Source organism: Bemisia tabaci, chromosome 1, assembly GCF_918797505.1.
Source record: "Bemisia tabaci chromosome 1, PGI_BMITA_v3".
Taxonomy (NCBI): Eukaryota; Metazoa; Arthropoda; class Insecta; order Hemiptera; family Aleyrodidae; genus Bemisia; species Bemisia tabaci.
The window spans coordinates 44,163,802-44,190,137 of record NC_092793.1 but is presented as its reverse complement, the minus strand read 5'-3'; the positions used below and the strand labels follow the sequence as shown (position 1 = coordinate 44,190,137).

The window sequence follows — 26,336 nt, the reverse complement described above, 5'->3', positions numbered from 1 at the left end:
AGCTGACACCTACTTTATTCTGTCAATTTTTTTTTTTTTTTGCGAGTGAAACCCGAATACTCAGCTCGAAGCTTCATTGCAATTGAGCTGGTCAATTCGAAATCAGGATAGAAGTTTCTCTCTTCTTAATATGAGGTATCTGATTAGATAATGGTTGTGCTCATAATCTTTGCACTTTAGAACATTTACTTGCCTCTGTTATTACCATTTTATTTTTAATGTTTTATATGACATTGCATGGAATGATTATGTCCCCCAGTGTTCGAAATTCACAGGCGCCAAATGCGCCTAAGAAATCGGCCATGGCGCCTATAAAGTGAAGGCTCCGCGCCAACGTGGTCCCTAAAAATTCCCCCCCCCCCCTCCCCCCAGAAAAAAATTCCAATTTTTCTGTTTGGTGATTTTTCGAAATTTCTGTCAAGTTACAGCTACTTGCCATGTATCTAAAAAATCCTGCGTCTAATTTTTCACTGAATGTGCTGTGATATTCAGACACAAATTCAATTTGGCCCCTAAAAATCGAGCTTGTTGAGTCACATGGCTCCTGGAACTCAAAGATGAGTTACGAACACAGATGTCCCCCACTTAATTTTTTTCTCAAATTCCTTCAAATGGAGTGGTCGTATGAAATATTTTTTATTCTATTTCTAAAACACAGGGGTCTACTGAGTATCGAGATATTTTTTAGAAAAAAGCTCCAGTCAAAAACTCCTCAAAGTCAAAAGCGTTTGGAAACGGGTCCTTCCCGTGCTTCAGAACTAGTGACACTTTGACTTCACATGGTATACACCCAGGTTCGCCCTATATCAAATATGTGTACGTACAGTCTTTTTAAAAACTAGCGAAAAATCGAATTTTTTGTCTAGACTTGATGTCTGCCTGAATGAAAATTTCAGGATACGATTATTAATTTTAAAACAACTTGAGGACTCTCTATCATGATTTCTTTGTGAAAAAGGGAATTGAAGTAGAGCTCTTCGCATTTATTTGCCATGTATCGCGACTTTTTATAACACACATTTTTTCGGTCTCAAAAATTTTTCCTCTACAAATTTTCATTATGAAAGCATAAAAAATTTTACGCTCCTAAAAAAAGGCCGATGACCTTTTCCTCTAAAATCGACGGTTTAAAACAAGAATGAGCAAGAAGCTTGCTGATCGTAAGCATTTTTGCCTTGGCTGTTTATGAAACCCATATGTATTTTTGGTCACAAGTATGTTTTTTTTACGAAGAATTCTTGCAAGATTCTGATGAAATCGGATGAATCTTGGATATGTTGCTCAGCTAGTCATTCCGATCAAAAGTTCTCATGGGCCAAAAGAGATCCTATGTGCGGTTTTCGAGACATTGGCTGTTTTATATGCGTGAACGGAGCACACTGGGAAAAACAGACAATCCAGCTCCGGAAAAGTCTTGACGCTTGCGGCGTCCACTTCCCCATTAGTTTTTCACACTTAATCGTTCTTATATATGTAACTAAACACCATAAAGAGCTTACTGCGCCAATTTTTTGTAAATATAATAGCTATTTAGCCTTGTTTGAAATAGGTAGATAGGAAATGTTACGCTCTTTTAAGTTAGTCTGCTCTATTTTAGTATAAGTCTAAAAATCCCAGCTGCATCCATCTACCCCATTCTCATCGAAAGTGGGAATTACGAAGTCTGTCCCCCAAGAAACGGCGAGTTGGCTTGCTCTGAGCACGGTTTGAAAGTTTTTGAAATAGGTACGGTTTGCTGAAACTTGTAGCTTTCTAAGGAGCTTCCGTCGAGTTTATCTCATGAATGCTGCACATTTCTATGGCTCCATTACATGGTACATAAAAACCAACCCTTTGAAATATTCAAGTCATTTTTCACATTCAACTCTTTGCTGTGAGGAGGCAGTAAAACTGGAAACGAAGTTTGCAAACTTTGAGATGCAGGATACAACTAATCTGCAGAAGTTGTTTTGAAAATTGAAAATTTTTCTCCAGAAAGAACCCAGCAAATTCAAAATTTTAAAGAAGTTGACGACCTAGTCAGATCGTATAAACTTAGAGATGCTAACGAGCTGATTTTTTTTAGCGATTTTATAGTATTTAGGCCACTGGAAAAGAGAATATCCACCCTATTCGATTACTGCATCAATTTTATCCACCATGAACAATCATCTTTGTCAACAATTCAGAGGCAGGTATTCCATGCCAAATGAGGATGAGTGTGAAGTAGAGTTACTTTTGTTTGCATTTTGCAGGGAAAGAAATTGGAAAAAAAAACACTCGTCCACATACTTGCCCCGACGCCGACTATAGTCTAAGAGCGAGCTGCACTTTTGGCGCCACTACTCTAGCTTTCTTTTAACTTTGCTGAAGCGTAGTTTGAGCCCAATTTTTTGCGTACTTTTCCATGAAATAGGCGAAAATTGTCTAAACCCACTTTTAGTGGGTAATTATGGACAATTTCAACGATTTTTAGGGTTTTTTGGCAATTTTTCACCTGTAACTAGAAAACGGTTAATTATACAACAAAAACGATTAGAGATTCAAAAAGAGCGTGAAAAATCCGTTAGAAATCATTGGTTAGACATTTTCTCAGCTTAAACTGTCAACACGAAGAACAGCTCTGAACTTGAGAAAACCGAAAAAACTGCATTTTTCACGATTATCAGTCTTCATTTACACCCAGCACAATTTTGCCACATCACCAAAATTCAACAGATTAAAGTTACATACCAGTACATGAAACACGCCAAAAATTAAGGTGTGGAAAAATTGTGCTCATAGTTAAAAATAGACTTTTGTTGAATGAAACCATCCTTGAATAAAAGATGAAAATTCTCTAACTCTCCGGGCAGATTCGCCAATTATTCATGGAATACCTGTAACTGGGTAATTTTTTGCGTACTTTCGATCGGAACGAGTGAAAATTGTGAAAAATCATATTAAGTGGGCCATTCAGAGAATATTTCACGATTTTTGGGGGGTTTTGGGGTTTTTTGTGAGGGGGGGGGGTAGTTAGGGATTTTTGGGGGGCTTGTGGAGTATTTTTTGTTTGTAATACAACAAAAACAATAACAAATTCTGAAAGAACGCAAAAAATTCGATAGGATCCGATCTTGACACTCTAAATAAATGAAACCAAAAAACCTTTAGTTAAGCTGGTGATGTAAATTATGACTAGGGAGCCGGAGAAAAGGCCGTTTTTTCCAGTTTCTTGAGTTGGAGACCGTTTTTCGTGCAGAAAGTCCTAGCTGAGAGAGAGTGTCAAGATCGAATCCTATCGAATTTTTTGCGTTCTTTCAGAATTTGTTATTGTTTTTGTTGTATTACAAACAAAAAATACTCCACAAGCCCCCCAAAATACCCCAAACTAACCGCCCCCCCCCACAAAAAACCCCAAAACCCCCCAAAAATCGTGAAATATTCTCTGAATGGCCCACTTAACATGATTTTTCACAATTTTCACTCGTTCCGATCGAAAGTACGCAAAAAATTACCCGGTTACAGGTATTCCATGAATAATTGGCGAATCTGCCCGGAGAGTTAGAGAATTTTCATCTTTTATTCAAGGATGGTTTCATTCAACAAAAGTCTATTTTTAACTATGAGCACAATTTTTCCACACCTTAATTTTTGGCGTGTTTCATGTACTGATGTGTAACTTTAATCTGTTGAATTTTGGTGATGTGGCAAAATTGTGCTGGGTGTAAATGAAGACTGATAATCGTGAAAAATGCAGTTTTTTTGGTTTTCTCAAGTTTAGAGCTGTTCTTCGTGTTCACAGTTTAAGCTGAGAACAGGGGCGTAGCTAGGAAATTTCTCTGGGGGGGGGGGGGCATGGGATGGAGGTGAACCTCTCGTGGTGAAGAGAGCAGGGGGTGGGGCAGGGATGGAGGATCCCATTTTTCTGGGGGGCCACGAGATTTCTGGGGGGGGGGCAGCCCCCCCCCCAGGACCCCCCTAGCTACGCCCATGGCTGAGAAAATGTCTAACCAATGATTTCTAACGGATTTTTTACGCTCTTTTTGAATCTCTAATCTTTTTTGTTGTATAATTAACCGTTTTCTAGTTACAGGTGAAAAGTTGCCAAAAAACCCTAAAAATCGTTGAAAATGTCCATAATTACCCACTAAAAGGCCGGCCAGGTTGGCCTAGTGGTTAGCGCGTCTGACTCTAGGTCAATAGGTCCCGGGTTCGAATCCCGGTGGTGGCGACAAATTTTCATGGAACTGACGAGTGGATCTGTAAGCAGAATTCGCTCGGCCTTAATCCATGAAAATTTGTAAGCCCAAGCATGGATGTCTACCAAACTCCCTGATGTCTTCGGACAATAATTAGTGCCTATAGATGGCTGTAGATTCCTAAAGGAATAGAAGCCACTAAACTCTCAATAAAAAAAAAAAAAAAAAAAAAAAAAACCACTAAAAGTGGGTTTAGACAATTTTCGCCCATTTCTTTGAAAAGTACGCAAAATATTACGTGCATGAACCTCCCGTATTCATGAAGCAAAGCTTTTTTGGGCTCGTCATAAAATTAAAACCATTTTTCAGCCGAAAAATTGAGTCGGCTGTTTTTACACGAAAACGATGCCCAATCGCAAAAATATTTTGTACCAAAGTGCACCTACCCTAGGGTACTTAAAATATGGGTTCAGATGATTTTTTGAAGTGGGGCCAAAATCGGCCCTTATCGATACCTCTCCTTTCCCGATTCCGTGGAGGGGCCGACTTCGGCTCAAATCGCAACCCTTCCTTTTCTCCCATCGATGCGGTAAGCAATAAACGAAACTGCTTTATTTTAATTTCAAGATAAAGAAAGTTACAATGGAATAAGTGTTTCTTTCTCCCTCTCCGAGTGTATTGCAAGGAATCAAGGTGGTTGATGGAAATGATTGGGCTCATCTTACTAGTAGTAGAGAAATGGCGACTTTAGCGTAGTAAAAAACGGTTAATATCCTTGAAGGATAGTTACCCCATAACGAGGCATTGCTTGTAGCCCCTTCAGTCTGCGGGTTATACAATGGTGTATTTTGCCCCTTCATTTTCCGGGTTATGCAATGGTATATGTAGCCCCTTCATTATGCGGTTATGCAATGGTGTATGTTGCCCTTATGCAACAGCGTTGCCGGACGGTGCACATAAATAAATGGTTGAATTATTGGTGAAATGTGGCAACATCGAATTTTACAGTGTTGCCAGGTGGTGCAAGGAATTAATTAATTTTCCGTACATTGTTGTCAGATTGTACCAAAAAATCAGATTTTCGGACTCATTAAATTTTCGTCATCGATAGACCATCTCTTCCAGGATGGGTCTCGGAGACTGGAGAGTGGGGTCTGATTCAGGAATCTCAATTTTTAGTGGCGGAGCGGTCTGCGCTTGGAGATATGTATCGGAACCTTATGTTTTGGGATAAGCAACTGGGTTTTGATATTGCAATGTCCAGTTTGATGAATCAAAAATTTTTTATTTTTTTTTGAAATCTGTTGTTACTGTTTAAAAACGTTCACGTTTAAAAGAAAGTCCGCGTTTAAAAAACGTTAGGGTTGTCAACCACAAACATCGATTCCTTTTCCTTCTCCGAACTTTAAATCGACACTTATGTCTTCGACTTTCCGATTGTTTTTCTCACGGAACATCCTGGTGAAACGGAACTTGCAGTCGGATGGTAGGTACTTTGAGTACAGGTACGGAGCGGAACAAATGAGCGCCAGAAAACTCAAGATGAATAGAAGAACATCCGGCAAGGTAGAAGGTGCGCCTTTGATTTTCGGATAGATCGGGCACATTGTGATGTTTGCTTCGGATGAGTTTTCCACCTCTGTGGAAACCACTCCAAGAACGACGATGATGGTGATGAGAATTATTTTATCGTCCATGATTTCTTCCTTACAATACTGAGGAGAGAATGAATACTATGTATACGAAATCCTTAGTGTCGATCGAACTAGTGACTCGCATCCAGACCCAACCATTTGACAAAAGACTGGTTTTTCTTGCGATGCTACATTTTCTCTACAAGGAACGTATCCTTATAGTTGGTGGGTTGGAGTTCTTCGCGGTAGATTTTTCTTTTGATGATCGTATCGTGCGTGTCTTCCAGATCGTACGTGATCGGAACGGTCGGATTGACACTGACAATCTTGAAAATTTCTGTGCTCCAGTTTGGTGTGTATCCTTTCTCGAACATCGCTTTGACTCTGGAGATCCGGACGTGATCACCGACTTTCAGTTTTCGTCTGGCCAGACGTCTCTTTTTGGTTATACTCAGCGGTGGCCCACGAAGCTTTTGCAGGATCATCAGTACATCCTTTTCGGTAACATCAATTAGTTTCATCCCGATGGTGCGATGAACGCTCTCGTTATATTCACGAATGAGTCTCGGTAATAGATCTACCCACTTGTACGATCCTTGCGCGCTGAACTCTTTCCACATATTCGTTTTGAGCGTTCAGTTGAATCGCTCGACAATAGAGGCTTTGGTTGTCGAGTACGAGCTGTACGTATTGATCTTGTGACGCTTCATCAATGCTTGACATTTGGAGTTGTAGAATTCCGAGCCCATATCGACTTGTAAATGTTTCGGTGACCCTCCGGCTGCTTTGAGAACGCGTTGCAGAGCATTAGTGACATCCGTTGCCGTTTTCGATTTTTAGCGGTTCGGCCCACGCCTTTTTCGAGCACGTCGATGACGGTGAGGAGATATCTTTATCCTTTGTTGACCGAGGCGTACGGTTGCATCTCGACGAGATCGGCTTGCCATAAATCGAACAATCCGTGAATCCTCACTTTACGACGCGGACAGCTCCGTCGTGCAGGTGTATGTAACTCCTCAACGATCCCACGTTTCTCTGCCGACATGATAATTATCGTCGACGCCATCCACTCTCTCGATTCAAATGCTCTTTCGGTGCTACTATTTTAGTCAGACGATTGTAAGATTGCTGAAGTTGGTGGATACGCTCTAGATAGCGTTGACCTAATTTCATGGCTTCCTTCCATTTGGTATCGGGCCATTCTTTGTTCACCGCGTCTTCGTCGCTTTCGGGATCTTGCTTTTGACGAATCCGTTTGTTCGATACGATATAATTATCGTCGGAATCCAGTGAGAATCCACCTTTTGGACCGCGGTGGAATTTCGATCGGCCAAAATTTATTGTCGGTGCGACTCATCGTAACACTATTTTCCTTTCGCTCGATTCACAACCTCTAATTGATTGATTTTATTTTCCAGTCGTGACAATTCCGTCTCGAGGCGTTGCATGATACTTTTGTATTCTTCCATTATCTCCAAACAAAGTTGTGCTAAATTCATATCTTCAGTCCACCTCGAGTCTGTCCATTGTTAGTTCACGGCGTCGGTATCCTCTTCAGGATCTTGCAGTTGTCGGATCCGTTTGTTGGGTACGAGAAAATTCCCGTCGGGATCCAGTAAGAAACTGTCACCTTTGGGACCTTGCTTCGAGTTGCGAACGTTAATCCCTTTCGATCTTCCAAACCGGTCGGTGTGACTCATTTTATGTGCGGAACCTATATTTAGTGAATGTAATCCGCTTCGCGAAGCTCTTCGACGATACTCAGAATTTCACGATCGTGATCGGTGTGACCAGCTTGTTTTGAAGCTACAAGTTAAACGAGACGTCGGACTAATTCGTTCGGATCGTCCCGATAGATGAGTTCCCGTTACGCACGATGAATTTCAACACCGGAGCCTTTCTTCAATTTTTTACCGGGTGACTTCCTCGTTGATCTCGGAGTCAATGTAGCGAACAAAGGTTTGATGAGATCGCGGTATTTACGACTGCGGTTCGACTTGGGTCTACCGTGTGGATGACGATCCCAACGATGCGCATTGGTAAGCGTAACTACTCGTTAGAATTTAGCGCGATTATCTGCTGTGTAATTACGCGGATGTTTCTTAAAAAGGAGCTCCAAGAACCCGGGTGTCGGTTCGAACATCTCTTCATCACCGTCCAAGATTAGTCGTCCGTCCGAATCGAAACTAATGATCCGGTTTCTTCGAACGTGAAATCTGTGTTGACGTGATCGTCGTAGATGTGTCGCAAGTTTGTATTGTCCTGTTTGAAAACTACGAGTAGGTTAGCCTGGTTAGCGTTATCGCGAATCAATTGTTTTGGTATACGAGAATAAGTTTGACACAAATCGAAAGTGTCGACCGAGCCTTGCCTTCCCATACTAAAGTAATCCCGCATCGTATTTCGTTTGTCACGGGCGACATGGAAAATGAAGACAGAATCCGATTCGGCATCGTTTGGTGGAGCAATCTCGGCCGTGTCCGAATAGACGTTGTATCCGAGACCGTCGATTCCGTCGAATATCCGGCGAAGTTCCTCGTACTTGGGTTGGAACGGTGTCTTGGAGCACAAGTACACGTTGCGGAACTTCAATCCGTTCGGACGTTGTAGCAAGCAAACCATCACGTTTGTTTTACCGCAGTTGGACGGTCCGCAAACGATGCAACGGATGCTGTCCGGTAACAGTTCACTGTGTCGTTGTCGTTGGTTTTCATTTTGCTTCTTTCGTTTGTCGAGGTTTGGGACTCGAAGTGACTTTCTTAGCTTGACGAGTCGCATCGTATTCGTTCCCTATTTTAACGGACAGTCATTTTCTACTTCTCCGTATAAATAGTATGCATATTTTCGTCAGAGTATGGCATCGAGAAGATTATTAACTTGCAGCAAAACCAATCGAGGACGTGGACTGTTAAACTCGCTGTTAAATTCACGACCGTTCGAACTACACTTGCCGGGCGACTACAGGCACTGTGGACCGGGCACTCGCCTCGCAGAACGATTGAAACGCGGAGATCCGGGTATAAATCCCCTCGACGTAGCTTTCAAGTCCGACGACATAGCTTACAGTAAGACCAAAGACACCAGTGAGAGGAACAAAGCCGATCTCATACTTGCGGACAGAGCTTGGGAATGTGTGAAAGCGTCCGATTCATCGTTGGGTGAAAAAGCGGCAGCATACGCCGTAACGAACGCTATGAAACTCAAAACCAAACTCGGAATAGGTCTAAACAAATCGGTGGCAGCGAAAAAACCGAAACCTAAGAAGAAGAAAAGAGAGTCGAAGAAGAGACTGGCGGATCGGTCGATCGAGCGAATCTTGGCTTTCCCAAAGACGGGTGCCGGAGTCAAGAATCTCCTGACGAGTATCGGTCTGGCCGAGCGAACTATCACGCCGGTAGCGAAAATGATCAAGATGGTCATCGACGGATCGTTGAAGAAGAATGTACACCTCGGTGAAGGATTGTACTTGCGACCGTGCCGTAAAGGTTACGGACTTTACTTGAGACCTTACCGAAAGAATTTAAACTGATCCGTGAGCTACCACGTCGAGCGATGACGGACGTTAAGTTGAGGATCGTTGCGACAGAACTATTACGAATTCCACATCTCCGCGGTGTGTTCATGATCGACGAATTAGCGACCAAGAAACCCAAACGTCCCGAATGCGGTATCGTCAACCTGGACCGAAGCGATGGATCGGGTACACATTAGACAGCGTAGTGGATCTCAGATAGCGGCAATGCATTGTACTACGACAGCTTCGGTGATCTACCCCTACCCGATGAAATTACGCGATACATTTTACGCTCACGCGGTAGCTCAACGACGACGACGATGACAATAGGATATAATTATGATAGCGAACGAAATTTCAATTCGAGCGTCTGCGGGATACTATGTTTTGAATGGCCCGTACAGACCAGGAATATACAGGGTGTTCGAAAAGTCCCCTCCCCCCCTCTAACTTTTGACCTAATTGAGGTAAAGATTTGAAACTTGGAGGGTGTTCCAAGATCAAAAGGAGCTACTTTTTGACCGCCCTCCCAAATTTTTGGGGGCCCCCCTTGGGGGGTCACCGACCCTAACTTTTTTCAAATGGGAAGACCCCCTTTGTGATACCTCGTTCGAAAGAGCATAAAAAAAGAACATTTTTCGCGCAATCCCCGAAGTCATTATCTCAAACCGTTTCAAAATGGCTGGTCAAAGCTCAAAATGACCGAAAATCGGCACCTCTGCTATTTGCACATGGATTTGCTTGAAACTCGGTATCTGGGGGTATATTGGCACGAGAAAAACGAATTTAACGTTAGATTTTTAAAATAACCCTAATTTTTCAAAATGGCCGCCGGTTTAGGCTCAAAGTGGCCGAAAATTTGACAAACTCGATCGTTTGCCAATGGATTCACCTGAAATTCGGTATCTGGGGTATTTTGACCCGAGAAAAACGAATTCGACGTTAGATTTTTAAGCAAACCCTAATTTTTCAAAATGGCCGCCGATTAAGGTTCAAAATGGTCAACAATTGGCAACCTCGACTTTTGCCGATGGATTCGCCTAAAACTCGGTGTTTGGGGGTATCTGGGTAGGAGGAAAACGATAAGTTGAGAATCCTGAAGCTGAAGCTTGAAATTTATTAGGAATCCATCGGCAAAAAGTCGAGGTTGCCAATTGTTGATCATTTTGAACTTTAATCGGCGACCATTCTCAGAAATTAGGGTTTGTTTAAAAATCTAACGTCGAATTCGTTTTTCTCGGGTCAAAATACCCCAGATACCGAATTTCAGGTGAATCCATTGACAAAAAATCGAGTTTATCAAATTTTCGGCCACTTTGAGCCTAAACCGGCGGCCATTTTGAAAAACTAGGGTTATTTTAAAAATCTAACGTTAAATTCGTTAATCTCGTGCCAAAATACCCCATGCTACCGAGTTTCAAGCAAATCCATGTGCAAATAGCAGAGGAGCCAATTTTCGGCCATTTTGAACTTTGACCGGCCACCATTTTGAAACGGTTTGAGATAATGACTTCGGGGATTGCGCGAAAATTTTTCCTTTTTTATGCTCTTTCGAACGAGGTATCACAAAGGGGGTCTTCCCATTTGAAAAAAGTCAGGGTCGGTGAGTCCCCAAGGGGGGCCCCCAAAAATTTGGGGGGGTCAAAAAGTAGCTCCCTTTGATCTAGGAACACCCTTCAAGTTTCAAATCCTTACCGCAATTAGGTCAAAAGTTAGAGGGGGGAGGAGGGGACTGGGGACTTTTCGAACACCCTGTATAGTATTCGCAACCAAATATGGAGGCAAATGAAAGATGTCACACGTTCATGTTGACGGGGAGGAGCAAGGTGCTCGAGTTTGCACTGCCTGGACCTCTCGAGTTGTTCGGACCTTGAGAGATCCGTCTCACGGGTTTTGTAACGTATTATTCCATCCCGATCATCGACAAAACAAAGAAAATGCTTTTCTACTACGAGAGCTGCGATGAGAATTATTCGGGAATTTCGTTCCCGACCGGAGCCTACGAGATCGAGGGTATAGAAGAATACTTGCAGGAACAACTTGGCGGAGAGGAAGGTATCAAACTCAAAGCGAACAACGGTACGCTCAAAGTAAGCATCAAATCCAAGTACTGGGTCGATATCCGCAGACCCGGCACTTTACGTAAGGTGCTCGGATTAGATTCGCGTCTCTTGGCACCGGACGAATGGCACGAAGCTGACTATCGCGTCAACATCTTACCCGTAAACATGATATGCGTCGAATGCAGCATCGCCGACGGTGGATACGTTAACGGGGTGCGCGGATATCACATTTATGCGTTTGTCCCCGATATCGAACCAGGATTCAAAATGGTAGAGCAACCGTCGACGATTCATTACTACCCCTTCTTGGGCGATAAGATCCAACGTTTGCTCGTTAATACAGTAGACTTACAAGGAAGAGTGATCAATTTCGGTGGTGAAGAAGTGACAGTGTGACTGCACGTAAGACCGATAACCTGTGGGTAAACGAAGGATCCAGGACGACGATACGTTCCTACATTCCCTTGCATATGAATAATAGTATTGATAAATCACGGACCAGTTGCGACAGCAGCTGCAGCAGAGGAAAACTTTGACCGAATATTCCAAGAGGGCTCTCACGTAACTCGGATTCGTGGTGAAAAATCCAATATACGAGCGATGGAAGCTTAGCGACAAGAGATCATCGAATACGAATACATCCGTTTCGGTCCGGCCGACGAACGGCGTGGAAACAACGATTCGACCCGGTTCACTTCCGGTACCCGCGATCGATGAAATCGACCCGTGAGATGGCTTTCAACATCTGTCTACTGTTTGACCCAATTTAATACTCTTTCGCTTCAACGGGTTCTTGATAAATTTTCCATAGCAAGCGTTGCTGCATAGTTTTAGGAGCGTTTGGTGGAACGGATTCGTAGCCTCCCGTCTCTACCGGGCGTTCAGCTAGATGGAGGGTGCTAAGAAAGGATCCTGGCGGAAGTTGATGGCCCGGCTGGTGCGCAAGAGTCTCAATCCTTGACCGAGCTCTTCTTTCAGCATAACATAATGGATCACATAGTTTAATTTATCTGTAAGCGTTGTTACTAGTGTTGATGATTTCCCCGCTCCTGACGGTGGAATTACGTTTCTGCACAAGAACGGAAGGTCCTTTTGCAGATTGTGGAGGTGTTCCGGATATTCAATATCTACATCGAGGATGTACCCGAAAGGAGCGTCATCGGGAAGGTTAAGAATAGTTTGCGCCAGAGTCAAACAACTCTTCTCCTTCCGGGCCCCAACTGTAGTTATCGTAGGGCAGATGCTTGCTCATGGTGTGTGCGTACAGTGCCGTCACATCTAAGTATTGGATGTAAGCCAGTGGTATTTTAGGATCAAATTGATCCGGTACCAAAGGATTGTTTGCAAGAGCGTGCCGTTTTACCACCTGTCTTACCCCACCTCGGATCGAGCTCATAATCAAGTTGAATCCATATCCATATCTTTAAAAAGTTGAATTTTCGCTTCAGTTATTTTTAGAAGGCGTCGAACGGGAAACCGGGTTGCGTTAAGTAGTTTGCACAGTCAAAACCTTAGTTTTTTATTCCAAAGAGTCGGAATTCCTCGGATACATCGCTGAGGAGGCACACGTCGAGTCGCAAGAAGAAATCTGAATACTCGCCGAGATTACGGAAATTGAAAGTTTGCCACACTTGGAGAAACCGGTCGTATTTCTCTTCGGAGATGTGCGTTTGAGCAAGGGTGTTGAAGAAAGCCTCTCGCGGTGGTGGACGCGCCTCGTTCAGCTTGGCCGGATTGTCAACGTAATCGTTTGGAAAAGGAGCTTTCCGACGAACCATGTCGAACTCACTGTTTGTGCGAGTAAGCTTCCTCGTGTGAACGAAAGATTCGCGCGGGATCGTCGGAACCAGTTTATCCAACGATGCGGGGAGGAAGCGGAACGAGTCGATGAACTTGATCGAAAACCTGTTACCCAGATGGACAGTCCTGCTGATGTAATTTTCCTCCGTGTGTGGTATTATTTCGATGCTATGAGGAAACTCGTTCAGAGGCAGCACTACCTCGTGGAAATCATACCTGCTCCTATTGTGGAGGACGACTCTCACACATTTCTCGTGTCTGAAAATTAGATTGCAATTGGAACATAGAGCCTTACGATAATTCGACTTTGTTTTTGTTCCCATTCTCGTCTGGTGGTCGTGATCCCGGACTTTCACAATGCCAGGTTGTGAGAAATCCACACTTCAATGACCACACTTGTTCGCGGCTTCAAAGGTGGCTTTATCTTCTTTTGTCATTAATATTTTGCTCTCTTTATCGTTGTAACTTTTACTTATTCTTCCCACCAGAGTGATTATATTGTCCAGGAATTGGATATGTGCCTGCTCGCCACAGTAAAGTTTCGGTTCGGCCCTTTGAAAATCGGGATCGTCCGTGACGAGGAGATGAACGTAAGAATTTGAGACGTGTCGCGTATACGCAGATGCTGGAGGCGTTGAGTCACCATGAGTCCGTTCTCGGTAGGCTTCAAAGTCTGCGTAAATTATGCGATTATGTCTTATTTCCTTATGGTGATTTTCGAACGTGAGGTATTGGTCCTCTGGAAATGAAGCTATGAATGCGTCTTTGTTTACTAATGAGCAAAGAACTTTATGTTGACTCAATTGCTCCATCGAGTACATGTGCATAAAGCATTTCAGACTTGTTCAGTACTTGTGTAGATAGGATGTTTATGTTTTGTCAACTGTTCTCGTACAAGTTGTTCAAAGTTACTGATCCAACAATAATGGTAACTGAAAGGTATGGGGGTTGAGAGGCACAGTAGGTCGGTGTGGTACTCTCTCTTCGGGTCGGTAACTTTAATGGGGTAAACTGTATACTTTTTCTTGTTGCACACCAAACTTTCACGGAGCCCAAATACCGAAACCGATACGTTGTTCCTCTTCTCGAATTTGACAATGTCATCTATGCTCGTGGGGAATCGAACGTCTGAGAAATCGTAACGATTAAACAGATCTAAATATTTTTCCAGGCGTTGTTTATCCTTCGCATCCCTCAGGAGGAACTTTACCAACATTGCGTATAGGAAACAATCGTCTAATTCACCGTTATTTACATTAACAACATGTTTCGTCGAAAATGGCACCTTAACGTACGTTCCTCCTGCCGTAATAGCGGTTTACACGTAGCTCCATACCCTGTATCTTCTTCAGCACCCACCCGGATCCGTTCATGTGAAAATCGAATGACTCTTTATTGATCTTGGCCCTGAACTTTTCATAATACTCGTTCAGATCCGTTGACGCAAAAATAGGTTCGTTTTTAGTCTTAAACTTTTTCAACTGCATTCGTTCCTTGTTCTTATCATCAGCTTTCTCATATTCAGCGTACACTAGTGTATTAGCCTTCAATGCCTTGCCGGTGAGTTTTTCTTTAATTTTTCCAATCGCGAGGTCTTTAGCTGATGTTAGATAGTCATCGATGATCAGAATCTCCGGCTGGAGGTTCGTGATGAAAAATGTTTTCAACCTGCTTTGACAAGCAGTCTCGACTTGAAGTATCGGTATTTTCGACTCAAACAAGTTTCTTATGTGGCTTGCAGATTCTTCATGTTTTTCTCTTTTAAAGTATGAGATCTTGCATGTTTCACAATATTCTTGATTCTCATCGTCGTCGTCGGCGGCAGGTGATGAGGCGTCTTTTATGGTGGACATCTTTTCAATGTGTTCGGGAGATTTCTCATGATTCTCTCCCTCCATATAAAACTCATCACAAAGATCACATTGGATGAGCGTGTTATGCTCCTTTTTAATGTGTTCGGGAGATTTCTCATGATTCTCTCCCTCCATATAAAACTCATCACAAAGATCACATTGGATGAGCGTGTTATGCTCCTTTTTAATGTGTGTTTCATCTGATACCCTCCTTCTTAAATTGTTCCGCACTGTCTTTGTTTATAAAATTCATCACAAATATCACATTGGATGAAAGTTTCTACAATCTCTTGTGCTTGTTCTTAAGCACCCATGATACAGATACCTTTTTAAGCTCAAAGTATTCTGAATTCGTTAGAGAAGTAAATCTACACTATCTTTGCGTTAATGCAATTCTGTTCACTGAAAAGATTTCAGAGCGAATAAATGAATTATATTATAAGCTCGAGGTTTTCTGATTTCTTCAGAACAGAAAATCTACACTATCTTTACGTTTGTAAGATTCTGTTCTTTGAAAAGATTTCAGAGTGAACAAGTGAATACTATTATAAGCTCGAGGTTTTCTAATGTCTTCAAAACCGAGACTGACGAGCTTTCCGCTCGGAGACAAATCTACAGTTTCCATACCGAGCGGAAAGAAACTGTAGAGTCATTATTTACCTCCGAGTAAATATAGTAGTATTTGTTAATCACTAGACTCGGATACACTCGGACAAATTGTGTAGTCGTAATTTAGATCAAAGTAAACATAGTAGTAGTATAAGTTGTAACAAAATTACACTATCATTTAGAGTCTTAATTTACCTCAGAGTAAATATAGTAGTATTTGTTAATCACCAGACTCGGTTACACTCGGACAAACTGTGTAGTCATAATTTAGTTCAAAGTAAATATAGTAGTAGTATAAGTAGTAACATAAAGCTACACTTTCATGCAAGTGGGGGAAAAAGAAAATGATCAATTTTATTCGAGTCGGGGAACGTATAAACACTGTCAAGGAAGTGTGACCGATCATTTCAAACGTGAAATCCTCAAGTATGGACCCTTCAATCCTCAAATTGCAATCGATCCTAGCAATGAACACTTTGGACACGGTTTATGAGGGCCTCTCATATAAGATCCCAGGAATGCGAGCAGAATTGCTGAACAGGTTTGCCCGACTCCTTTCTCCAGACACGTTGTTACTCCATCTCAAACTCAGCTCCATAGACACTTCCGATGCACGGAATAATGCACCTCCTAAAGCAGGGGTATAAGAAAATAGACGAATGGGAGTGGAGGCCAGACTCGAGAGTGCAATTCGTAAAGCATTATACATAAGAGAGAGGAGAGCAGCTCTTGAAAAAAGACCTAATCCTTCCACTCTCCAGAAGTTTGGGATGCTCTATGACCATCGAAAACTTCCAAGACTTGCTTCTCAAGAATAAGGAATCCTAGTCTCTCGTGACGTGCTCTATTAAAGACATTCTGACGGTCGATTATTTCAAACGTGATCTCGTCAAGTATGGACCCTCAAATTGCAATCGATCCGGGCGATAGGCAACGTGGACACGATTTATGAGGCTCTCTCATTTAGGCTTCCAGGAACGTGAGCAGAGTTGCTGAACAGGTTTACACGGTTCCTCTCTCCAGACAAGTTTTTACGTCCATCTCAAACTCAGCTCCATAGACATAGTCAGGGAGAAATACGGTTTGACCCGGAACAAATTGCATAAAATTTTTTTCCTGTGTTATCGTCATCAGTAGGTCCTCCTGAACAACATACAAAAAGTTTACCACGGTCCGACCCCTGAACACCCCCCAAAATGACGAAAATTCAAAATGGCGGCCATAATAAGGGCCTATGGGATTTCGATATTTTAAAATGTTCCTGTACTGTCATGTGAGGTATCGTTTCCTATGTAATTTTGGTCGCAGATTTCATTTCTGAAGTCCGAAAAGCTCCTAGGTCAAAGGGGGTGACCCAAATCCAAGATGGCGGCCGAATTTGAAAGGCAATAGGGTCATTTTTCAACTTTTACGTGATTGGGCAAGTGAGGTGTCGTTCCCTATGTAATTTTGGTCGTACATTTCATTAATGATGTCAAAATAGCTCCCTGGCCAAAGGGGGTGATCTAACTCCAAGATGGCGGCTAAATTTGAAAGGCAGGAGGGTGAATTTTTTTAGATTTTTACGTTTAAAATGCGAGTCAGGTGTACCAATTGTCATGAAATTTTGGTTGTAAATTTCATGTCTCAAGTCAAAACAGCCCCCCCCCCCCCCCGCTAATCGGGAGTGCCCCAAATCCAAGATGATGGCTATGTTTGAAAAGCGGATGGGTGCATTTTTGAAATAAAATTCACCGAACAAGGCAAGGAAGGTGACTATTCTGTGTATTTTTGGTCAATGAACCTTAATTGGGTGTTTAAATTTTATTTAATGGAAGAAAGAGATAAATAGTATTTCCGAAAGAAATGTCACCTCAAAAACGCGCGCTCGCTTTATAAAATTACAAAAGGCAAAACATACTCGTTTCCAATTCTATTACGTCTTTAGCATTCCTTGACAATCTTTGCAAGAGGATTTATACGGTTTTTATACGCCAATTTCCTATTACTGGACATAGCATGGACTTAATTAAAAGTGACTCATCCTTATTCAGGGCACTCTTCTAATCTATGTAGTAAGGTGGTACATGCGAAAGAATGCAGATCTTGATATCATTGAATAGGGTGTTGCAGCTTGCAAGAGCACCAATGTCATTGTGATAGGAGAGGATCCGAACCTATTTGTTTTTTTGTTAAATCGATCAGAAGGCGTCAATTTTTCTTTGTTCTTTAGAAGTGATATTAAATGCTAAATCCAAAACTATGGCTCACAACATCCCTTGTATCCGTCACAGATTTAGTCAACGTTTATGTAAGTAGCTCCTGTTCTTGAATGAGTTTACTGGTTGCGACTCGACCTCTCACATGCACGGAATCAGAAAAGCAACTGGAAAGCTGAAAAAGATGTAACAATACCTATGGTGCCAAAAAAATGAGACTTTCAAAGACGTATGTCATCAGGTTTTCAAGGAAGAATTTGCAGCTTCCAAAATCTTGGTCACAAGTGGAGAAATTATTTCCGACATTATCAGCCATGAGGCACCATCAATTTAAGAACTACTTTCGAAACTAATTGATGACGAATAAGCCGATCAAGATGCTTTTCAATGGGGATGAATGAATGAAAACAACAAGCTTCATTCCATTTTCTACTGACTTGCCTCCAGCTCCGGAATCGCTGCTCAATTAAATCTTCGGGTGTAATTTTAAGAAAGGGTTTGACACCATGCGGTGAACTTGTAAGATCATGCCCGGACTTCCGCAGGAGCAGAAGTTGTGAAGACTCGGACTCCAACTGTAAAAACTCAGAGAAAACCTGAGGTGGACAGCCCTGACAAGCCTGACACAGAATATGAATCAGCACGCTCTCTCAGATTTTCTCCTATTTTGACTAAAGTAGATCCGTCACGTTCAATGTCCTCATCTTGATTGAGAATTGATGAACTTAAAATTGAGCAAAAATAACTCACTAGGTGCTCTTATTAAATTCTTTTCATACCATGAGCAGGCACAATGGTCACTATCTTGCATGACATGTCTCATTTTTTAGTAAAACTCATATTTTACATTTAATTTAGACTTGTTGACCAAAAATACACGGAATTGCCTTGTTCGGTGAATTTTTTTTCAAAAATGCACCCATACGCCTTTCAAACATAGCCATCATCTTGGATTTGGGGCACTCCCGATTAGCGGGGGGGGGGGGAGCTGTTTTGACTTGAGACATGAAATTTACAACCAAAATTTCATGACAATTGGTACACCTGACTAGCATTTTAAACGTAAAAATCTAAAAAAATTCACCCTCCTGCCTTTCAAATTTAGCCGCCATCTTGGAGTTAGATCACCCCCTTTGGCCGGGGAGCTATTTTGACATCATTAATGAAATGTACGACCAAAATTACATAGGGAACGACACCTCACTTGCCCAATCACGTAAAAGTTAAAAAATGACCCTATTGCCTTTCAAATTCGGCCGCCATCTTGGATTTGGGTCACCCCCTTTGACCTAGGAGCTTTTCGGACTTCAGAAATGAAATTTGCGACCAAAATGACATAGGAAACGATACCTCACATGACAGTACAGGAACATTTTAAAATATCGAAATCTCATAGGCCCTTATTATGGCCGCCATTTTGAATTTTCGTCATTTTGGGGGGTGTTCAGGGGTCGGACCGTGGTAAACTTTTTGTATGTTGTTCAGGAGGACCTACTGATGACGTTTACACAGGAAAAAATTTATATACAATTTGTTCCAGGTTAAGCCCTTTTTTTCGGTATTTCTCACTAACACTTCCGATGCGGCTGGGTGCTATGGGTTACATGAGATAAGCGAATGATTCGACCAAGTCCTTTGCGAATTGCACTGTCGAATCTGCACATCTTCCACTCCCGTTCTTCTATTTTCTGATACCCCTGCCTCAGGAAGTACGTTATTTCTTGTTCGTCCGCGATACGTTCATGATATGCTTCTCAAGAATAAGGAATCCTGGTTTCTCGTGACATGCTTTATTAAAGACATTCTGACAAGCAAACGTGAATTTTCGAACAACCTTGAGCAAAAATCGCCAAAATCATTCAGAACGCTGTCTCTGTCCCCGATGCATATCCAACGGACGATATTGGGAGGTATTAGAATGGATTATCTTAACTTGTGTAGCTTTCTTTTCTTTTTATGATTTTTTCTATTCATCGTACCTAATTGAAGAATAAATTTTCGATCCATCAAACTGAACATTGCATCATCCAAACCCAGTTGCTCATCCCAAAACACAAGGTTCCGATACACATCTCCAACCGCATACCGCCACGCCACTAAAAATTGAAATTCCCGAATCAGACCGCTCTCTCGAGTCTGCAATACCAGACCCATCCCGGAGGAGATGGTCTTTTGATGCCGAAAATTTAACAAGTCCGAAAATCCGAATTTTTTGTACAATCAGACAACAATGTAAGGGAAAATGATTTGCGTCACAAACGTGTTTTTAACATCAGACATACAACCTGTCAATAGTAAAAGTTAGGAGTGACCTACCAATCCCATTTATTCAAGCAACCATAAAAACTCGTATATACACATAAGATACGCATGCAACTTAGGTAAAAGTCGAATTTTCTCGAAAACGAAAAGTCGTATCAAAATTCAGCCTGTACAGTTTTCCGATCTTCGATATTGTAAAAGAATCGCATCGGTCCGGGGCGGATCGGAAAAGGGGAATTTTCCGAAAATATTTTCCAGCGCGGGAATTTCCCGAATCAGGCCTTTAAATGTTGCCAAATTTCACCGATAATTAAATCATTCATTTATGAGCACCGTCCGGCAACGCTGTTGCATAAGCTGCAAGTTGCAGGGGTAACATACACCATTGCTTAACCCGCATATTGAGGGGCTACATTCAATACCTCGTATAGGGGTAACTACCCATCAAGGATATTTACAGTTTTTTTTACTGCCCTGAAGTCGCCATTTCTCTACTACTCATACTTTAAAAAATTGTCCAAAATTTTGAGTTTTATCTGTTTTCCTGTGATTTTCAGATAAAAATACTTACAAAGAACCTACACCTCCGAGCGGTTGAAGTTGAAGAACTACTTGGGGTGAAAGAAACCCTAACATCTACTTTAGCTGAATGTCACAATGAAATCATGTGTTTAAGGAACAACTGTCAGGTAAGTTCATTCCAAGTTAGTCTTGAATTGTTTTAGTTGCCTCATATCCGACCTTCTTTACATTAAAAATGTATTATGTAGCTGTTTTTATTTTTTGTTTTGTATTTCTATGAATTTCTAGAAGAATAGCAACTTGAGTGCTTCAAGGTAACTTTTATTTGTAGAGAACTACTTTGTCAGGTTGAGACGAAAACTGGCTATATGGCATTCAGCTGAAAAGAGGAAAATAGTCCAAAGAATATATCCCCAAAAAAGCATCGAGAACGCCTCAATAACTTTTGCCTCTGAAGGGAACAAAACGTCACATGTTCATCTGGCTTGAACTCCTTATATGTCCTTGTGGCACTTGTAAAGTAAAAATAGCTTTCTATCAAAACAAGATCATTTGAGTCGCATTTAATTTGTCATTGCTTTGAGTTGCCTCAATACCATCCGACATTTTTTGTGCTAAGATGTTCGTAACACAGTTTTTCAACAAGTTTACTGATAAGCCACTCATAGTGAATGAGCGCATTTAACATTGCATTTTCATTGCGTTACTATGCTATAGAGGAGTTGTCTGCTGGTTCTGCACATATTTATAGGGTAGTTGTGTGAAAATTGTTTAATTAATTTCTTAAAGTTTGAGGTCTACTAATTGTTGAGGTATTTTTTAAAAAAAATTCCTGTCATCGGAACTTTGAGAAAAAGCTCCTTTAAGTCAAAAGCTATTTCAAACGGGTCTTTTCCCCAATTCGGATCTCGGACTTCGTGACATCACATGGTGTAAACCAGGTTTGCCCTTTGTCAAATACGTGTAATTACGGTCTTTTTAAAAATTTGCGGAAAATCGATTTTTTGTATTGACTTGATTTCATTGCATCAATGAAAATTTCAGGATTTGATTGATGACTCTGAAACAATTTTGAAAGCTTTTCATCATAGTTTCTTACTTAGTGAAAAAGAGAGTTGAGAATAGAGCTCTTTGCGTATCCTCTGCCGCCGCCGGGAGCCGTGCGGTCCGTCGGATTGGGGTGCGCCTGCACTGCTTCGGCAGTGTTGGTGCGTCGCACGGTGAATCGAGTCATAGGGCAGGCTGGACATGGCACATCACGCGACTTGGTTTGCTCATTTATGTAGTGTTTTCGCTCATAGAGCAAAGCAGGATTCATGATTCTTATGTATTTTTCGTAGCAGAGTTCATTTTTGATGACTGTTTAATTGATGAATGGGGTTTAGATACGTATTTTGGCACGATTCCAGATAAATAGAGAGATACTGTTATACAACAGATAAGTTTAAACCTTCTTCACTCATTTCAATCGGAGTTTTAAGTGTTCAAGGGACTTTTCTCTCCGATATAATGTTTGAATATCGTATATAAAACATTTATTACTCATCTATTTTACCCTTCCCCCTCCTCTCCCCCAAAAAATGAATTAAAAGAAATCCGAAAATTTTGAGAGGAAAACAGAGGACCTCCTTTCCCCTTCATTCCTGAAAGGGAAGAGGTTCCTCTTTAACTTTCTTACAAAAGAAAATGATAAGGGGGAAAATATGAGAGAAAAATACAAATCAAATACACATCAATCAACACAAATCATACAGTATTCGAGCCTTCCTAATTAAAGGCCCCGCGAGTCACCACTATACACTGCCTTTATTTATACTTAGGTATCTAATGGAGCTTCTCCGGCTTAATGATTGCTGCTAAAGCTTAAATTACCTCAATTTCCTCTATTAACTTCTAATTTTCCGAAAAAATTAAACATAAAAATAAAAAAAATCCGATATCCAAAAAACGCGAATTTTTGGGAAAAAGTTAGAAGATAGAAAAGAATTTAGGCCAATTTTGACTTCAGCAGCAGGTCGTAGATGAAAGATGCTCCATTAGACACCAACTTGATATAATTTTCTCGTCTTTTCAGACGTAAAGCAAACAGATTAGTATCATATGCGTCGATTAGGACATTTGAGAGGAAAACCCCTGTTATCTGAAACAACGGGGACATTTTTTTAACCATGTGCGGAATGTTTTCCCATGTATTTTTGTCTCCTGGATTCGAAAATGACCTTGGTTTCTCTTCACCATACACCAGTTTTGCGGAAAATCACATTTCCCGAAAAGTCCATTTTAAGTGGAAAATCTCAATTTTCCGGAAAATCGGTGGGTGTTGGAGAAAAACCGAGGTCATTTTCGGACTCAGCACTAAAAATTACATATAGATCACCTATCAAATGTCCGGTGCTCATTCACCGCAGACCTATGGAATTCGAATTCCCTCCAGCCACCATTTTATGAATTTCACTTTTTCAAAGTCATTTGAGCTTTATTCCCAAAATGGCAGTTTGGGGCAGCCAATTTTTCTTGATACTGGATCTCCAGGGATCAGTTAACACTGCTCTATAAAGGTTTCCCGTAAATACGCGTAAAAAGGACGATATTTTAAAATGTTATCAGTGAAATATACTCTACTTAAAGAGGAGAATAAGCTTCCATTATCAGAAATTGTCATAAATGTATTGGGAGGAAATGCCAACCGGCAAACGATTTGTTCCGAGTGAGGCAATATTTCTTGAGTGCCGCCTGAGCCACTTTGGGAGGCTGTGTGCGCTAATTTAGGGTTGAAAAATTGAAAACCAATACCTGTATCATAAAGTATAACTCTTTGGGAAGACATTTACGTAAATGAAATGACTATTTGTGAGAAACGCCCATGTCTGACTTTTTGCAGGGTTCGATCCACCGTGCGTCGTAGTCAATCAGACCTCGAGTTGGGCTCACTTGACGCCGGTGGCGCTATTGACCAAAAATCACAACAACACCATAACCTAGACTTGTTCTTATCACTTTTCTAATCTCAACTAGTGCTGTGTTTGAGATTATGATCAAGATACGATTCTGGACACCTTTCAGCATGATTTTTGACAGTATTTTCCGAGGCAAAAAGATAGTTTGGACACTTAAAACATCACAACAGATCACGCTTCGGCTCAGTAAACACACGGTCGAAATAAGGGTGATGGCGGTGGGCGGGGCCTTGTATACTAACTGACGTCACAGTTAATGGAAATCGTTTATTTCTCACCACGATTTTGCGACTTTTTATCGAGCTTTTTCGGAGCTTTCGACTAAATTTCGGAATTTGCAAATACGAAAAACGGTTTTTTACGCGATAAGTTCTGCAAGTAACAGTCATCAAATCTAAAATCTCAGCTGCATGCAACTACCCCATTGTCAAACTTAAGAGAAGTTTTATTTTTTAATTTTTTATTTGTGCATCAATTACAAATTGTACAAAAATACTTTTACATGCAAGTTGCATCTTTGAAAAGCGTCAGTTTAACTTTAAGATAATACTTCATATTTTTCTATATTAGCTTAATGATGTACTGTTTCTATATATTGAGGAGGAAAAATAAGACGACCATATTTCGAAATAAAAATGTCTTTTTGGTTTAACTGAAAACTGCGAAGACCATACCTAGTCAAAGTCCCAAGTATCCCTGATTGCGTCCGGAGGGTACATGGAGACATTTATTTTAAGCAAAATAAAATTTTGAGGACCTCTGGATTCCAAACTCATGGAGCTTGTGACGCTTTAATCTTCGGATGAAGATTTTTCCCAGCAATTTTAGGTGTAAGGATACGTAGCCTGGATTTGCGGCCTACCAGCCACTGCATATCATGAAATTTTAGTCTCAGTTGAGCAAATTTTTTTTAAATTTGCATACCCTATTGAAGCCTGGAATCGATGTGGAGGCCGAAATCAAGACAAATCGACACAGGTCAGTCATTCTTAAAGACGTGTTTTGGAACTCTACTGCGCAGTGACATAGAATTGGCTGTCTGGGATGTATTTCTTATGGGAGCAGCTGATGTGATGTCCCATTGGGTGCTGCGGCCGAATATTGGCCAGACGAGGAAGTGAATTTTGAAAAGATACGCAATGACTGACCTGTGTAGATTGGTCTTGGCCGAGATTACGTGCGACTGTGTCACGAGGGACTGAGTGCCTCCAGGGTGCAAAGGGATGTGAGTAAATGGTCCATCAGTAAAAACCACTTTTACTGACTTTGATGCATTTATCTTCATTTTTTCTTCACTTGTCCAACGTTGGATTATATTTAAATAAGACTGAGCATTGTATCCCTGTAACTCTTGGACGCTGCTAGCACGCGCGATTCGTTGGCATAGACTCCCAGTTTACTCCCTCTCCCAGACTGCGGAATGTCTTTGGGAATCCTATCTTCTTTTGTCTGTTCCACGTGACCCAACCATTATATTTCTTGGGCTTTAATGAACCGTACATTGTCTACCTTAGACAGTATTTGACCCAAAATTGCTGTCGTGTGCTTTCACTCAAATCCCACCATTGGAAACTGGAAATTTCTCTTCGGAAATTTTGTTAAGATATCTCAAATTTGAAATTTTCGCAATTTCCCTTTTTTCTGACACTTCTCTCAAGTTCAAAGGTAAAATCAATGCAAAAAAAAAGCCCCTGGCATCGATAAAATTTCAGGACTTATTTTAAAGACCTTCCTAACAAGTCAATAATGAAATTGGTTGCGACCTTCAATGCAGTTATGCGTTGTAAATATATCCCTTCACTTCGACATCTAACCTGCCCTCTAACCACTGCCCTCTGTCAAACCACAACCCTTGGGGCATATAGCACCTTAACATTTCTGCTTCAATCCCCTCCCGCCAAACTCTCATTTGGCGCCCTCTGCGCCTTCTCCCAGGAGGAACCCAATCAAGGACGTTCTTCGGCAACCTGTCTCCTGCCATTCTCTGAACATGACCATACCAAATGAGCTGTTTCGTCGCAAAGTCTTGCAGGATGGTCTGTTTGGCATCCATGATTTCCCATACAAGATAAAAATTATGCAAATGAAAATTTTAAGAAGTACACCTAAAGATAGATGGTATGAGAGGAATGCTGATATTCGCGCTGATCTTAATATTGACTCTGCGGATATTAGCATTAAGCTAATACATAAAATTATGCAGTATTATCCTTTAAGTCAAACTTACGCTTTTATTGTATTTTCCGAAGGAAATACACTATTGCGTTCTCCCCTGATGTCAGACCTAGACCAAAGACCATGTAATGAGCATCGATCATGGGTCGTAGATAACGAATATGCATGCCATTTGAACCTATGTATATATTTATTTATTTATTTATATATCTGTTTATTTATGTATGTATTTCCGACTCATCGTGGTTTTTCCGATTTTTGTTGGGTTATATTTCCCTCATTTTCAAAGTTTTTTGGGTAAAACTTTTTGCGATGTAAAGTAGAGGAGCAGGACTACAAAAAAAAAAAAAAAATGGAGATCGAAGTATTACATTTCGAATGGTGGGGGCGAGAAGTGGGAGGAGGTTCAATTTTGTGGGCGCTATAACTCGCGCAAATTAAAAGCTTTCCCCCCGAAATTTTTACAGAAGGAAGATCTTACTTAGTTCTAGGCTGGTATTGAATTTGAGCGAAATCGGTCGAACCGTTTAAAACTGGCGAGCTTTGAAAGTTTTAGGCGGGGGGTGTGCGGCAAAAGAGGGGGGAAGCC

General features: G+C 41.3%; 1 protein-coding gene across 6 annotated transcripts in view; it reads left to right on the top strand.

Annotated features, from left to right (window-relative positions):
• LOC109041745 (uncharacterized) overlaps positions 1-26,336 on the top strand; it is a 144,241-nt gene that overhangs the window by 22,492 nt on the left and 95,413 nt on the right. For all 6 annotated transcript variants that reach the window (XM_072301239.1, XM_019058179.2, XM_019058165.2 and 3 more), the window contains one exon: positions 20,651-20,782. In XM_072301239.1, coding sequence (XP_072157340.1) covers positions 20,759-20,782 — 24 coding nt within the window. In that variant the 5' untranslated portion in view covers positions 20,651-20,758. The remainder of the gene's footprint in view (positions 1-20,650; positions 20,783-26,336) is intronic.